Below are 18,169 nucleotides of genomic sequence, written 5' to 3'. Positions count from 1 at the left end.
TGAAAAAAACTGTATTGTCTGAAACTACAATTATTACATTAGAATATAAAAAAATCTTCGAAGATACGGCATGATTCAAAAAAAAAAAAGACTACTTCACAGCCATTCTTATTGCTCGAAAACCATGCTTCACTCGTATCGGGTTCGTCGAACGAGAAACACGTTCGTTTGGCACAGTTTTCGTTAAAGGACCGACGGTTTCTATTGGAAGATGGTACCGGAAGAGGAAGAATAAACGACGGCGATAACCACAAAGCTTCGTGACGTTCTATATAAACGCTCTTTCAAGTTAGCCTCTCTTTCTCTGTATGATGGAATTTTTCTCGTGTATCGTGTATATCGACAATGGATAGAGAAACCGCGGCCTGAAACGAGCTTCGTTGTCGTCATGTCGGATAAACGGTCGCCGCGAAATTCGTCTGAAAAATGTATTTCTGCCTTTTACAGCAAAACTGGATCGGACGAACGGGAGAAAAACTGGACTGGACCACTTTATCGAGAACATTTCGAGTTGGAGGACGAAATGGTCGTCAGATCGATGCAAATTACTTTGGCAATCGGATGTCAGGAAAGACGAATATAGAAATATAAGATATATGGAAGAAATATGAGACATATATAATTTCGATTTATCCTTTTAGCGCCTGGACTGTTCATATTCAATATTTTTTAATTTCAATAATTTTTCAAAATTCAAAAAATTCGAAAATCTATGTACAAAAATAGATTTCGCATCGATCAAGATACGATGAAGATAGTTAAATATTAAATAAAACGATAAATGTCAAAATAATTTTTCAAATACATTATTATTATTCAAGTAATATTATTTAAAATAATTAAAATATTATTAATTAAAATATAAATTAATTAATAAATTGAAATATTATTTAAAATAGATAAAGTAACATAACAAATAAAAAAGTAAAAGCAAAATTTCATTTGAATAAGAATTTATTTCGACGATGCAATTTTTTAACAAATATCTAAAATTCCCAAAAATTCTAACACTCTGAAAAAAAAAAAAAACAAAGAGCATCTGATTATTCTCATACTCTTTTCTATCTATTCTAGTAGAAAATTAGAATATATCCCAGCAGAAGGAAACTTTTTCAATATTACGTGATAAAACGTAATAACGTAGGTGGAATTAATTTATGAGATGTTTAGCCAAACTGCCGATCCTAGTACGTCCACGCATTTGTTTGATTCTTGTTTCACAGGATTAGGAATGATTGCTTAATCATAGTGCAGCAATCGTCGAGAAAATATCATGTATAATTATTAGAAAGGTAGCCTATGCAAAACTAAATATATTATTCTCTGATACTTTAAATAGTTCTGGAAACGAAAAGTTTTAAAAAAAATTTGAAAAAACATGATTGAGATATGAAAATTTCCACAGAAGTTTCTCATAATCTTAAAGAAACATAAATAAAAAATGATATCGACAAATTAAATTGTATCTGAACAAAGAATAATCTTATCACTGAAAGACATAATATACGGTAAAATAATCGATGTTATTTCTATTTTGAAATGAAATATTGTGCCAGAAACATTTGCGATTAAAATTATTACGATTAATCCTGTTAATAGTGTTTTTAGTAACGCAATTGCCATAAAAAAATGGAAATTTTTTGTGTTATGACAAGTATATTTATTGTGTATATTTTTGAAAAAAGAAATTTTTTCCTTGAAAAAATCAATTATCACTGCACAATGTAATTTAATTTTCAATTCACAGTAAATGCATTTTTTCTTTATTTAACGAGTATTTAACTTGTTATATATTCTTCATGTTGATTGACACATCTTTAAGGTGAAATTATACCTTGACGAATTAACGTGTAATTTGAAATTAGTTAGAAGTTTGCTTGAGAAAATTTATGATGATTTTGTAGAAATTAGAACACGCATGTTTGGAATGTGTCAATGTAACCTCAAATCGTGAAAAATTCATAATGAAAAGTGATTCGTATAAAATCAAAGATTAGTCAACTCTCGTGACACATTGCTTCTTCTATAGATTGCGAACAATCATTCGACTCTTGAAACGTCACGAAACATTGTTAATTTTTCTCTCCGTTTCGGTTTGCAATTGACGCGGCACAACGTAACACAAACGCGACGCGACTCAATGCGACACGACGCAAGTTTGCGTTCAATTTGAAACAGTGGGAGCACTTCCGGTTGATCGCGGATACCGCGTTCAATTGATTCTTCAACATTCTAATTATTGTTCTGAAATAATTCTAATTATTATTCTTACTAAAATCAATTAATTGAAATAAACAAACGTCGCGAGCAACGTTTATGAAAAACAAAAAAATTATTTGTTCGATAAAAAGCATTTTTCGTTTGATGAATAATTCTTTTTTTTTTCTTAGAAATAATAAATGAAGAAAATAACACTTTTCATTCAGAATATTTGCAATTTGTTTGTCATACGAATTTCGTATTCGGAATAGGATACGTAGTTTAAATAAAAGTGATTTTGATCAAAAGTTTCACAGTCGCGTTTCGAATCTCAACGACACTTACTTCATGCATTTCACGCGCATTTTTCATTTCACCGTGGTCGTTATAAGTACCTCTTCAGAGTTTGCAGAGCAATACGTGTCAAGTGTGCATTCTAGTCATATATATATATATATATATATATAGATGACTTTTTTAACAGAAAATTGTTAAAAACCTCGAGATTTTATCTTTAATCTCATCTAAAGCAGAGGATAAAACGTCTGCACTCTAAATGCTAAGAGAGGAATTAACAGCAGGAAAAAGAAGAATTAGTCTGACTGACGAAGATGTTATATCCGCCTGCTGTAAACATTGAGAGTGGCCTAGAGGAATTAACATTAAAAACAGTGGACGCGCGCGGATACAAGTCTGTTGACGTCGTCTATCCCAGACGAAACAAACAAAAGAGACAAACAAAAAACACAAAACTAGATATAATTCAAGATTGCTTTACTAGAGAATCTCCGATTTGAAAGAATTATCAGCTGACTATGAAACAAAATTCGATAGATTAACATCGGAACTGATATTTAAATCTGTATATAAAGAAATAGATAATAAAGAAAGACAAATTTTTTTCTCTATAATTTAAAACTAATATGAGCATCTATTGAAAGAAATTTTCGAAAATCAGTTACAACAATTACTTTTGAAGTTATCACATATAATGAAATTATATCATATTTTAGTTGATTTTGTGACATATATAGATGTAATAAGAAAAAATAAAAAATAATAAGAAAAAAAGAATCAAAAAAAAAAGAAAACAAAAATCAAAATCTAATAGACAAAGTTTCACAATTCAGCATTAGTCGTTTTATTGGACTCTGCTTACTACTCTTCCACGATCAATGCATGAATGGAAGTCGAAGACACGCAATAAAATAGTAGCATACGATATATATGTGTACATATATATATATATATACGCAACAAATACAATTACAGTCGCAGTATCTTGAGTGTATTATGCGGCAGCATAATTGAAAGAAATCAAGATATTTATTAATCAAATCATTGACACTAAAATACCTGACGCGCGAGAAGAAAATCGCGATGCAGTCCATACACATCAGTGGAATGGACTTGTCAATTGTTAAGCGGCGATACCCGACTATCCACTGATCTCGCGAAAGAATCGCGCGAATAAGACACGAGCGGTTTGACAGATCCGCGGGGTCGATGCCGCGCGTTAATAGCGAAAGAACATCTTCGAGAACTCACCGACGGCGTATTTGGTTTTCGTCGTCATCCACATCTCGAGCGATTCAATAACGGTGCTACATGCCTTGCCAAACGACCACCAACCACTCGTAGTATCACGAAAAATTCGAAAACACAAACATTGGGTGTGTTTGCCGCACAAGTGCCACCCTCACAGCTCTCTCTCTCTCTGGCGTTGAGCAATGTTGCCGATGGCCACTACGAGTTGTGGCTGACTGTCGGCAACGCTGCTACTGCTGCTTTGGTCACGTGTTCTTCAGGAACGTATCTAGTCACTAATTTTAACTTATTCTTCCAAATTCAAATTTATTTTTTTATAAATTTTATTTTGACTTGAATAGTTGTTTGTAACTATTAAAAAAGTTTATATTTCAAAGAAAAAAGTATAATTGTTCATTAAATATAAATTACGCATTTATTTGATCATTTACTATCATGAATTTATTATACTTTGAATTTTATAATCTTATAATCTAAAATATAAGAGTATTTTTTATTTTTATAGAATCAAAAAAAAAAAAAAAAGATTTTGATAATAACTTATAAAAATTTATCTCTACGCATTTAAAATTGCTGCAACATATAAAATTAAAAACAACTCTTTTATATTCCTACTTTTTGTAGTATATTATCCATTTATTTAAAATAAATACAATTATCAAGAAACAAAAGTAAATCTACTATAAAATATAAATTTCATAAATTCTCTTAAAGTTTTATGTACAGTTTTTGTTCTTATATAAAGTAAAATAAATGATGACAAAGATCTAGACCAAATATGTAATATACGGCGCGTTTCAAATTCAGTGTAGACTAGATCGAAGCTACGGTGAATTATATTATTAATGCTTTACAGTTTATTGATTTATTGATTTAAAAATTGATAGCTTTTCCAAAATATGCAGCTAAACAGGCTTCTTTAAAGGCTTCCGAACATGTCTGTAAATGATAAAATCAATATTCAATACTTAATGTTCGATCATATATCGTTGAAATTACTTACTGGATGTGCATGACATGTCCTTGCAACATCTTCTGCACTTGCTCCATATTCTATTGCAAGAACTGCTTCGTTAATCAATTCACCAGCGACTGAACCAATCATATGTACCCCCAATAATCTATCTGTATTTTTATCTGCTAATACTTTAACAAAACCATCTGTTTCGAGATTCGTTTTTGCTCTGGAATTTGCTAAATGTGGAAATTTCCCAATTTTGTAGTCGACACCTTCTTTTTTTAAATCTTCCTCTGATTTGCCAACCCAACCAACTTCTGGATGTGTATATATTACATTAGGTACACAATTGTAATCGATATGAACGGCACCTATAAACGTATAATTTTTATAAATTTTTCAATATACAAAAATAAAATGCGTTGTTGGTAAATTGATATTCGGAAATGTGCGGATGGTAAACCACTTATCTTACCAAACATAATATACATTAATATATGCTCGATGATAATTATGTTAATAAATATGATAAATTTAGCTAATTATAAGAATGCGTGTGACTCGATTATATGTTTATATTCGACTATTTGTTTAAGTTGGCTTATCTTATTAGACTCTATATTTTTCCGGGTACCAACTTATCAGCAATGCACAAAATATATATATATATATATATATATATATATCTTATTACCTCCGGCAATGCCTTCAACTGTAATAATACCCTCTTCTTCGGCTTTATGAGCCAACATCGGTCCATGGATACAATCTCCAATAGCATAAATCCTATATAAAAATAATCATTATCAATTACATCACACAAATTAGAAAAATAAAAAAAATATATAAGAAAAAAAAACAATATATACTTACGAAGGTATTACTGTTTGGAATCTGTTATTTACAGGAACTCGACCTAATTTATCTCTTTCAATTCCTATATCTTCTAATCCTAAATTCCAAGTATATGCCCTTCTGCCAATACAAATTAAAAGCACATTGCAAGAAATATCCTCTTTCTTGCTAGGATCTTTTGCATCTTCAACAGAAACAATAATTTCATTGCCTGATTTTTTTGCACCAGTGACTTTTGTTCCCAATTTAAAGTTTAAGCCTTGTTTACTTAAAATTTTTTGTAATGTTTGACTAACTTCATTATCGATAGCTACTCCACCAATAAATGGTGAATATTCAATTGCTGTTACTTGTGAACCCAACCTAATAATTAATAATTAAAGCAATTAAAAATACATCATTTATATTTCATATATTTAATTTTGATAAGAAAAGTACCTCTGCCAAACTGAGCCTAATTCCAATCCAATGACACCAGCACCAATTACTATAAATTTTTTAGGTATTGTATCTAATGATAAAGCTCCGGTAGATGAAAGAATTTGTTTTTCATCAAATTCTATACCCGGAAATGGTGTAACTTCACTGCCAGTAGCAATTATAATATTTTTAGTATTAATTGTGCTTACTACTGAACCATCTGGACTAAGTGCAACCACTTGATTTGGACCAGTAATTTTACCATGGCCCTTTACCCACTCTACTTTATTCTTTTTAAATAAGCCAGCAATACCACTTGTTAATGCTTTTATTACATTTCGTTTTTGTTCCATCACTCTATCAAGATTAAGTTTAACATTTTCAACTGCAAGAAAAAAGAAATGATAGTTAAATTATCATATTAAATTTTTAATTTAAAAAAAAGAAATTATAAATAAATTAAATACTCATAATGCCACGATTTTGTAAATCTCCATGTGTCATATGATAATAATGTGAATTGTTTAACAAAGATTTTGATGGAATGCATCCAACATTAAGACAAGTTCCACCTAAAGTTTCATCTTTTTCTACGCAAATTGTTTTCATTCCCAATTGTGCTGCTTTAATTGATGCAACATATCCACCAGGTCCACCACCTATTACTACAAGATCAGCTTCTAAAGTACTAGAATACCTACGTTGTTGTGCAGCTATCAACCCAGGTACAATACGTTTGACACATGATGGCTGGTAAAATTAGAAAAAGAAAAATGTTAATTAAAAATATATTTTTTTAATTTTCTTTATCTTTGCATCTTTTTAATTTTGAAAAAAATCAAATATAGATGACATAACCAACAGGTAAAAAAAAATGCACTTTTACGTTGAATAATGAATTTAAGAAACTAATTTTGCTTTTTCAAACATCTGATTAATAATTTATATCTAAAAAAAATTGATAGCAAAGGTAGTTAAGTCAATAATTAAATGAAATATACAAGAAAATCATTTGTCCTTCAAGATGTTACGAAATAGATTAAGTATGTATGGTTCGGTAGTGAAGATTGTGATGCATCCATGAGGTCACTGGATAATGAATAATTTTCCTTTTAAACTTACTTTTCCAGAAGTAGTCACCAAACTCCAAAAAGTAGCTTGCATCATTCTTTATAATATACTTTACTATCTAATATAAAGGGGGTCAAAAAGAAAACGAGTCCACGGCAGTGAAAAATGAACACTACCGGTTACTTCAATATCATCCAACTCGCTTGAGCTTTGATAATTCGATATATTGGCTATGTATTTCAGAATTAGCTGCTTGATGGCGCTAGTGATCTATTATGCAACAAAATAAAATAACTTTTCATTGATTCGATTTCGATTCTAAACAAGATATAGCATAGACTTAATATTTTATAAGATTTCGTGCGTAAATTGAAACTTAAAATTAAAAAAATTACTTATCAATTATATATCAATTATTATAAACAAATAATTGAAATTTATAAAATTAATAATTTTTTTCATTATGTTGAAAAAAATATATATATTTTTTAGATATATATATTATCATAGAAGAAATAATTCATTAATGAAAAAATTTTAAATATATTATATAATAATTTTTATAAAAATGTATAAATTATTAATTATAATAAATTTTAAAAAATATAAATTTACAATAAAAAAAATAGAAATTATTACATTATAACCATTTATAATAATTTATATTCCATATCAATAATAATGATCATAAGTTTTCATATGATCTTACGAAGATATAAGATCTGTAAATTTAGGGTATGACTTTTTTTCTGCTATGAACTCATGTCAAATAAATAAAAATAAATAAACAAGAATAGAATAAGATTAATTCTTAACCATTTTGTTCACATTTTTCTATTTGTACAATTAATTTAATTTAAACCAAAATTTAATAAAATGAAATGCAATTTTTGTTGATTTACTTCTATGATATACAATATAAATATTTTTGAATTATCAAATTAATTATAATATACATGTAATCACAGATTTTAATATTAAAATTTAATGCTAACAATAAATAATATATAGTAATAATAATATTACTCTATTTTTAATCAATAATATTATAGGAAATATGAAATGAATTGCATTTCATGTCTATATAATTTTCATTTGTGGTTCTCTATTATACTATTATACTTATAATAGTTTTTAATATTATAAATATAAGAAAACGAAAAATTAATTTTATTATATTAAATATTGTATCTAATGAGAAATTTAAATTGAAATTTTATAATTATAATGTATATCTATAATCTAATTAAATACTTAAATATATAATGAATAAAGTATTTTTCATTTTATATTCAATTTAATTTAATTATTTCGATAGGTTTGTATATTTATATTTCATTAAATTGTATATATATAGTAATAATTAGCCAGTATTATTTCTTTATGTAATCTAATATTTAAAAATTATTTTGCATTATTAGATAAAAGAAATACAGATATCAAATTTCTGTTAAATTTTTTTCTTTTTTCTATTGAAATTTATTTTTGAGAATTTTTAAACATAACTAGATAAAATGTAAAGAATGCCATCTTGCGGCTAAATAAAAAAATGTTTCTCCGCAACTTAACGTTTATCGATTTATGGATTGGAATTTTAACTATAGTCGATATTTCAAACTTTTGTTCCAACAATTGAAGTTAACTTGATAAATCAATTTACAGAATATTTATTTTTAATTAAAAATGTAGAAATAATTTTTATTTCTTGTCAAAAAGAATAACGAAAAAGTAAAAAAAAAAAAAAAAAGAGAACAACATAAACCAATAGCTAAAGAGATAGAAACGAAAAGAACATTAGGGGTCGAGGGAAAAGGGCAACAGATGTCCTTCCGTATGACGCATGAGTCGTTTGGCCCTTGGCGAGATAGTACTGTTTGCGTCTCTCTGGCTTGTGGAGGTATTGTACATCACAGAAGCAAAGTTAATCCTAGAAGAAACGGTTATCAGAAAATCGGTTAGTATTTTTCATTTTAATAAAATAAATGACATTTTCATAATTTAATACGGAATGATATTACGAAATTTATTTGCTAAGATTTTTCTTTTATTTAAATTCCACATACACATTGTTATTGAACAAATATAATTTAATTATCACAATCTAAATTGTTTAATATTCGATAAAATTATTACAAGAATAATTTTACAATAATCTAATGACACAATTGTAATTTGTAGAAATATTTAATGCATGAAAAAAAAATAATAATGCTGCTGTATAATATTCAAGGTTTTCGGGATTAATAATTTTATAATATGTTCAAGTAAACAATTTAATTGATATACATTAAAAGAAAAAAAATGTGCGAAATAATAAAAGGCCAACGCAGAACGTTTCGCGATCAAGATCCTCCACGAATATGCGATAAAAGTAACGATAATTTGAAAAATGAACTTGAATTTTGTGAAACGATTTCCAATTCGCCAACGATCCTTCAACGTGTATCCAGTTTTGAAAAGTGCTTCAGTGAATCTGAATATCACGAGAAGGATCAGCAGAATCGGAAGAAAGAGAAAGCAAATCTAATCACACAGGAAAGTACTTCATCTGATTCTATTCAAGATTCGAATAGTTGTTTCAAGATACCTAAGACGAGTGAACAACCGGATTTTCCAAATGAGACAAACTCGGAGAACTTCATCAAGGAGCTCTCCGATAAAGTGCCTTCTAACAGCTATCACGACAATGAGGTATGTTACACTTTTCTGAATTATTTGTTTCTGGAATTTTTGTGTGTTAGCTTAATAAGTGTTTCTATGTTTTCAATACAATCTCATACACATGTTCAATATAATAAATATTATTATTTCTATTAAGAAATTGCTATTTATATAGAAAGTATATACATTTAGAAATAATGTACAATATATTGATATATACAGTCGTACGATTTTAAATAACTATGCTATGAAATATATTAAATATTTTTGAAATATGTTATTTTTTTGTACGTAGTACTATTACCGTTTTGATATTAAATCAAAATTACATACAATATCGATAATACTAAAAACACATTACTCGATTAAAAATTGATTTTAGATATTAGCTGAAAATCACATATAATTTTTGCTTGAGCGAATAAATCCATTCTTTAAATCCATCCTTTTGGACGTTTATGTACATGATCCGTATTTATAGTATATAGTATATAATGAACAAATTGATTGCGATAGATTCTATAATGCATGTGTTTGCAACGACTTGCAAATAAACTGCAAGCTAATAATTGTCAAGAGATATAATTAAATGAATTATACGAGGTATAAAACATGATGCGTGACCATAAATTTAACACATTGTTTATGATTTACATAACACTATTTACGCACTTTTAATTTTTATGATTTAAATTATTTTATATTTCAGTTTAAAATTTGAACTTGTCACAATAAAATGTTATGCTAATGCCAAAATAGAATTTCATCTTAAACACACACAAGCTTAATGGAAAGAATTTGAAATTAATCGCCAGATTTCTCATAATCAGGAATGTGTATCATTAATCAAAAAAAGAGAGTTATTTTGCGTTTGACCATAAGTACATAATTCTACGACAATTTATTATCACATGGTTTTCCGAACGATCATTAAAGTTGTCTCTGAAAATGTGAATCGTCCTTGAGATGACAACGTCTCAGGAAAAATTAAATCGTACATTCGTTTGCACTTCTATGTGTTCGGTCATTTATCGACTAGAAAATCAAGAATGAAAAAACATCCTTCTATCTAAATGATTAAATTTTCATTGATGACAATGCATTTTCTAAAATTGAAGAATAAACCAATTTCCGTGAGAAATTCCTCGAAGAGGTGTATTTATCGAGAAATCGAAGTGCAGAAATCGTGCGATCGCAGGGCCCTAAGATGAATTAGGTTCGGACCTGGAAGATGCGGGCCCGAAGTCCGTTGCAGGTTCTTTTCCATCGAATGCCTTTCTTTGTGCGGAATTCAATTTAAGTTTTATCCACACCGAATCCAACTATGCTATTTTTCGCACTAGCCATTTTATATACAATTTTACCTTTCCAACTTCTTTTTTTTTTTTACAATGAACGTTTCATTATTTATCATGGAATTTTTATTTCCTCTCCAATTAATCTTTTTTCAAAGAATCTGATTTAACGAGTTAAATTTGATATTCATGGGGAGTAGTTGGTAAAAGCGTTGCTATGACTAACTCGTGTAATGCTAGTATGACGGAAGTAGAAGAAGAAAATTAGTTCCAAATATACTTGCAACACTTGAATGCCAGGGAGCATTGACCGGCTATGTTAAAATATTGATGAAGAATCTGTTATTTAGAGGCTGTATAATTATGAGAATTCAAGAACACAATCGCGAATAATGAGTTGATAAATATTTAATCGATATTTCTTGTAATTTATATCAATTATGAAATAAAATCAAATAAGTGATGCTCGTTAATAAAATCAATTAAAACTTGATCAATAGTTGCTTTCAGGAAATGATATATCAATATATCTATGATGAAAAATAATCAAAATCTCAAATCTTCACATCCCTCGAACAAGATATAGAAGATTGTTGAAAATTTACTCAAAGAATCGAAAGCGTATTCGCATATTTGTGTCCATATGAATCCACATATTGAAAAATAATTGTAAAATTTGAAGATTGAAACAAGTAGAGATTAGTATTGGTTGAAAAAAAACGCGATGAGTTTGGTGTGAAAGCAGCTTATTAAGGTCGGGTCTAGCGTGGTGTTGCAGTGCAGCTTGCCTGGCAGCTTCAGTTCGATGTTTACGCTCGTGCTTCGAACATTTTTCTTCGGGGCTGTGCGCGGTTCGCGGCGTGATTCCATTCCAGTATTTTGTCTTTCTTTCGTGGATAAGATTTTCCGTATCTGACCGTGCCAACGTGGTAATCCTCTGGCTTTACAGTGAGTGATTTAATATATATTTCCTTCGTTATTTTATATCACGTTATTGGATTCTTATAATAGAAATTTAGAACGTTATTAACACGTGAATTTTTGCATAGTTAGTATAAACAGTTTCTTCCCTCAAAATATGCGTTTTATGTAATATTTTCTTGGTAGTAATATCGCTTAGTTTATTTTCGTATCCTTTGTCGAAACGTTAAATGCTTTCACGTGTGTCATACTTACTATCCTTAGACTAGTTTTCGGAAATGAATTTCTATTGGATAATGGAAAATATGGATTATACTGAATTTATTATAATAAAATATATTTTATTTTAAAAAATTAATCGATTGTTTTTATAATTCTTTTCTAACGTTCTTTTCTAACTATATATACTATAAAAATCTTGAATCTTTGTTGCAAAAAATAAATTGATTATTTTTATTTTGATTCTTGAAATAGTTATTTGCAAGAAAATTGGACATAGAAAGAAATAAATGATAGTCATAAAAAGGCTCAAGCACTGCAAATGAGTTTTGCTATATATACTGCTTTATTTCTTGTTTAACCCTCGAATGGTTGACTGATTACTAACAACATAAGATGATTGGCTGTGAGTCATTTATGACTTGTCATTTTACATAAAGAAATAGTTTTTCTCTTAAAATTATATGTTATTATTAACCATTAACTATTGTTAATTATTGTTAAAGAGTTGTTAATTAATGTGAAAATAAGAAGGTTTGTCAAAAAACATTAATAATTATAATAGAATCAGGATCATTGATACGAATAAATAATCGCATATATAATTCCTAATAAGATTTTTTATCAAGAATCAAAGTGGAAAAAGTAAACAAGAGACAAAAAGTGAAAAAGAATATTTATTCGTGACAAATGTTGAAGAAATAATTTACATGTATAAGATATTTCTATCGATCCAATTTATGAGGAAATGATTAATCATTAAATTTTTCTCATTTCATGCAATTCGCGTGGCGCAAATAAAGATATCTATGTACAACGAGGAATATTCACTTCCAATTCGATCGAATTACGTCAGTGACACGTGCTTACTTAACCTAACAAGAAATATCGTTCGTTTTTGTTATTGACGAACTTGGAATAGATAACGATTCCATTCAAAGTCCAAAAAGTTTATTGATTTTGAAATAATATTTGAATCATATTTGTAAGAATTTGTGTGTAAACAAAAAAAATATTTTAAATTTAATGTAGATAGAAGCAACATAGCTATATTTACATTTAACATAACCTCGATAACAACTTACAAAAATATTTGAATACTTTCATAAAAAACATGTATGAATATATTCTATGTATTATTCAATATTTTTTAACATATCATTTTAAATAAATTTGATTATCAAGATGCTATAGATAAAATATTAATTTAAAAAAGTTTCGAAAATATATATAAGAAGTAAAGAGCCTATTAAATGTTAAACTATTAATATGATAACAATTGTTCAAATATTTTTTTAACTATATTAGAATGTACAATCATAATAAATATATTGAAAACATTTTAAAAAGTTTTGTATAATATTGCATATATACAAATTTTTTCTACAAAAGTGTTCAAATATTTGCATGAGTCATTATATATAATTCATGCATCATATAATAAATACAATTTTGTTTTTAAACTAGTAGTATTAGATTAAATTAGCTAGTCCGTAATAAAAAATTCAGTCATAGATTTATAATTTTTAATATTTATATTGAAAATCCCTTGATCAATATATGCTTTTATCTATTTTAACCTCAATAAAATGAAATTTGTCTACAATATGAAATAACGGCGAGATGATATATATTATTTATATCCATCGTTGCTAGAATTTTCTTAATTTGGATTTCGCTTGTAATGTATTCGAAGCTTTCGTACCATATCCATCATCATGCTGTGCCACTTGTTACCGATCGTGAAAATGAAACGAACGGAATTCTCAATTATTTCATAATGAAAATCCTGCCACGTAGATGAAAATTGCGAAAGTCGACAAGAATTCGACACGAAGTGGTTGAACTTTGCAATTGCGCACCACTGTTCCACGTTCAATTTCTGGTGAATGAACTTTCTCCCTTGTCGCGTATCTGCATCTTTTCTTCTCCTTGTATTTTAATTAAGCCCCGTCAAATGTCGGCGTTCACCACGAATATTCATATTTTTCACTTTCCCAATTTATCGCGATTTCGACAAGTTAAAGATATATATATATATAAAGGAATTGCCTTATTCGCCTTCTCGTTTTAGAAGTATAAATTCCGTCAAAGTTCCACGAGAGTATCCTCGAATTCCTTGCGATTTCTTTTCTGTTTACGATATCGAGACATTCGCTGCGGAATGATTATATGTTATCGCTTCGAGTAATACATATACATATACAAAGTTTGCATACATGCAAGCTTGATGAATAATTAATAGAGAACGGTTATTTTATTAACAGAAACATAAATTCACGATCTATTTTTATTTATTCTATAATCGAAAGTGGATCAGTCGGTTCAGAAAAATTTTTTTTTAGCAGTTCAATGCGAAGTACATTCCCATCCATAAATACTTTGGATACTTGTAATAATTATCTAGAAAAAAATTATGAAATTATTAATTAATCCCACTACTTTTGTTAATCTTAATATTTTATATTTATGCATTTTTCTATATATTGCCCATGCTTCTAAGAGTTTTGTTATTCATAAATCTTTTCCTTATTTCAGATATTATTTTCGGATTTGTCTATCCAAGGAATCCCATATTGCATTGCAGGATTATATCATATTATTTATAAAATATACAATTAAATTATTCAATTTATAATAATATATATATATATATATATTATAATAGAATTTGAACATCATAATAATTGTACGTCGATCGTTCATTAAAAATGAACGCGTGTCCAAACTTATGAAGGAGAATGTACATGAGTGCTTCGGTAGCAGGCGCATATTGGGATCGCATCGCATCTATTAACGAGAGAGGCAGGTGTTCTACCGTTCTGGGAATTATCTGGCGTTATCTGGCGTGTTTAGTTCGCTTACTTTTTAACAAGAGTGAGAAAAAATAAAAAGCTGAGAGAAATGGAAAAAAATTCCAACGTTCGTTGTAAACATAAAGAATCAAGTAAAGCATTTTCAAGAAATGGATAATTGTGTCTAATTATCGAAACAAAATATATGTAAAAATATTATCGAGGCACTGTTATTATACGCACCAGTGAAACATGCGATCGAACAAAAATATTAAAAATATATATATATTTAATATGAAGAGAACATTAAAACTAGGGTGGTGCAATGAACGAGATAAATACCCGGTAGAGTTTGAAAGCGCAAGACTACCAGTTTTGCAGCATTAATTAACCGAAGAACTGGTTATGCGTTCAAGACTAGATTCCGTTGGCGAGGTTATCGCAAAGTAACTAGACTGTCGAGTTGATATTAGTGATACAAAGCGATCGAAAACAACTAGTTATATTCATTCATTTTATTGTCTTTTTCCTTTTGTCCACGTTTTTATTTCTTGAATATATATATAGTCATTCGTCACAGTGTTTGAAAAATTTCATAAAAAATTTTAGGAATATGATACTTGTTCATATATAACAATATTTTTTTCTCTATATATTTTTATTTTTTTTTGAATATCATTAACACTATAATAAAATAGAATTGATCATAAAAATTATGGAAATAAAGAATCAAACGGTTGTAACAAATGTACTGAAAGTATACGGGATTTATAAAATATTGATTCTATTTGTTATATTAATTTAGAAAAATATTTAAATAGTTAATTATATAATATGCACATATTGAATATATATTTAATATATAATTATAATATATTAAGTATTGTAATACATGTAATATTATATGTCAAATTATATAAATATTTTTTAATTACTATTTCTTTTTTAAATTTTTCTTTTTAACTTTTCAATTCATTCATTTTTCAAAATTTTCTAAATCTGTTCTAATATTTTTATAACGTGTATTAATCATTTTATTTATGATAATGACACTTTAAAAAAATTTTAAAAATTTTGTATAATACACATATGTCTTTTTTATGATAAATGTTAAATATTTTCTTCAATTATATAGCACTATTGAAATATAGCAGTTTGAAATAATCCCCTGGTTCTCGTGTATTTATCCAGGAAAAGGAAATTTATCTAGCGTTGGATGCAGCGAAAGTCGCTTGAGAAAAAAGCTCGTTAAATAACAGTTTTTATAGAAGAGATAAAAATCGATAATCGCGTTCTAGACTCGCGCAAGCTATAATTTCCCGCGATAGGCAACTGGCGTTTGCAATAAGATATAAAGTAAGAATATTCGCTGGTTTCCTCCGTTTCCACCTCGTAGGAAGCAATTATTGTCAAATTAATCTTGGCAATGGGCTCGTCGGCGTGGCGCACATTCGAGCTGAGAGCATAAGTGCACTCGCCATTGTCTCGTCGGCCAACTTATTCTGAACTTACGACTTGAGGTGTTGTAAATAGCAAAGAGTGAAAAATTCTCAAGAAAATTTGAGATACATAATTGAAACAAACAATAGAGAAATATGAAATATTTCTATAAATTAAAAATATAATATGTAATATAACACGTAAATTATGAACAAATATTTAATATTGGATTCAACAATTGGATTCGATGCGAATAAAATATTTATTCTCCTCTTAATTATAACGCAATATAATTATAACGTACTCTACTTCTTATCTCTTATTCGTTGTGCATATTGAAAATAGATTAAAATTTTCACATGTTGCGAGGAAAAATTTAGAAATATAAATTCATGAAAATAAAAATTAATTTTATTAAAAATAATTAAAATTATATTTTTATAAAAAAATTATTAATGATGATGAGAGAGTTGAGAAAAGACAAAAGAAAAAAATTAACAAAAGACAAAGAGATGTGAAGATTTTATGCATTAGGAAGGAATTTATGATGCATTGTTCAGTATATTGTTATATTCAAGAATGATTCCCTTTCAAATACAAAATATATAAAAATTATGCATATGCATAATATGCATAGAATAAACATAAATGCGTATTGTGCAAAATATATATGATATTAATAATGTACGAAATAAAAAATATAATTTTAATTTTCATTATTATAATTTTGTCAAAATAAATAAATATTCAAAATATCTATAATAATCACTTAACGTGGAATATTAACATCAAATATTATTATTACTAGCTATGGATGCATTGCTATCGCTAGAGAAAAAAAAACTCTATGCAAATTCGAGAGAAGATTAAGAACCAATATTTAAAATGTTTCATATGAGTTGAGAAACTGTCATTGCATATTATGTAGCACAACGAAAGTTTTATGTAACAAATATATAACGTTTCGATTCATAGAGCTTTCGAAATTGTAATATTATCTTATATATCCTGGGAATATATTTTACGCTTCGTAATTTTCCTATAAAATATTTTTCACAAGCGGAAATTTATTTCGTTATCTCTAAATTTATTTCGTAGTAGTAACGTTAATTATTATTTTTAATATTATTATACATTAATTTTTTTCATATGAAATATTTGTATATAGTATATCAATGACAGGTTATTTATTACATAATTCTAAAAAGTAATTTTAAAATAATTTATGTAATTTGAAAATATCTTAAAACGGCTTCTATCAAATGACTTTTACATTGTACACAATTTGCGTCAAAGGCAAACATCAAAATCATGATTACAATCGAAAAGAAAAACGACTGTTTATCTATCGTAAATTATACGATAGTCGAGGTTTTATAAAACGCATGGTATCATTCTACGTAATCAGAAAGTAAACTAATGTTATGAAATCCAATAATCTTTTAATTTGTATAACAATTCTATTGCATAATAATATTGAATAAATGACGATTCCTTTTTCCAATTCAGCATTATTATTGTCAAAAAAATTAAAATTTTGTCTCATCATTTTCTATTTTTGCAATTATTTATAATAATATCAAATTTTTTTTGTAGAAATAAAATCTAATAACTATTCAGCAAAATTAATTATAGAAGAAATAATTATATTGTAATTAATTTTTCAATTATTATCTTTACTATTTAAAGAAAACAATTATAGAATCAAATATAATTATTGAAGCTTTTATTCCATACATTTTTTATATAAATGGAAAAAGTTCAATTTTCTTGGAAAAAGTTTCAAT

The 18,169-nt window shown here is 27.6% G+C and overlaps 3 protein-coding genes and 1 long non-coding RNA gene across 6 annotated transcripts in view; 2 read left to right on the top strand and 2 right to left on the bottom strand.

Moving 5' to 3' along the window:
* Positions 1-3,964, bottom strand: part of spg (dedicator of cytokinesis spg) — a 48,285-nt gene extending 44,321 nt beyond the window's left edge. The window contains exon 1 of one of the 2 annotated variants that reach the window (XM_012495301.3): positions 3,748-3,964. In XM_012495301.3, coding sequence (XP_012350755.1) covers positions 3,748-3,781 — 34 coding nt within the window. In that variant the 5' untranslated portion in view covers positions 3,782-3,964. The remainder of the gene's footprint in view (positions 1-3,747) is intronic. The other variant, XM_086915996.1, reaches the window with a different exon arrangement.
* LOC147656237 (uncharacterized) lies at positions 5-824 on the top strand. The gene is made up of 2 exons (XR_015294701.1): positions 5-288; positions 448-824. It is a non-coding gene; the product is annotated as an uncharacterized LOC147656237 (long non-coding RNA).
* A 384-nt stretch (positions 3,965-4,348) lies between the features above and the next one.
* On the bottom strand, positions 4,349-7,321 carry LOC100864629 (dihydrolipoyl dehydrogenase, mitochondrial). The gene is made up of 7 exons (XM_031920633.2): positions 7,103-7,321; positions 6,448-6,730; positions 5,999-6,365; positions 5,579-5,923; positions 5,400-5,491; positions 4,751-5,076; positions 4,349-4,686 (listed from the first exon to the last, which is right to left on the bottom strand). The coding sequence occupies exons 1-7, from the start codon at positions 7,145-7,147 to the stop codon at positions 4,621-4,623; spliced, it is 1,524 nt and encodes a 507-aa protein (XP_031776493.2). The 5' UTR covers positions 7,148-7,321; the 3' UTR covers positions 4,349-4,620.
* A 1,568-nt stretch (positions 7,322-8,889) lies between these two features.
* Positions 8,890-18,169, top strand: part of LOC100864983 (uncharacterized) — a 32,277-nt gene continuing 22,997 nt past the window's right edge. The window contains exons 1-2 of one of the 2 annotated variants that reach the window (XM_086915991.1): positions 8,890-9,005; positions 9,230-9,742. In XM_086915991.1, the coding sequence (XP_086772117.1) occupies positions 9,353-9,742 (390 nt within the window). In that variant the 5' untranslated portion in view covers positions 8,890-9,005; positions 9,230-9,352. The remainder of the gene's footprint in view (positions 9,006-9,229; positions 9,743-18,169) is intronic. The other variant, XM_012495394.3, reaches the window with a different exon arrangement.

The sequence above is a fragment of the Apis florea genome, unplaced genomic scaffold (assembly GCF_048593485.1).
Source record: "Apis florea isolate Af1SG1 unplaced genomic scaffold, ASM4859348v1 contig_37_pilon, whole genome shotgun sequence".
Classification (NCBI taxonomy): Eukaryota; Metazoa; Arthropoda; class Insecta; order Hymenoptera; family Apidae; genus Apis; species Apis florea.
Note: the sequence above shows the minus strand (reverse complement) of the source record. Positions and strands in the feature narration are given on the sequence as shown.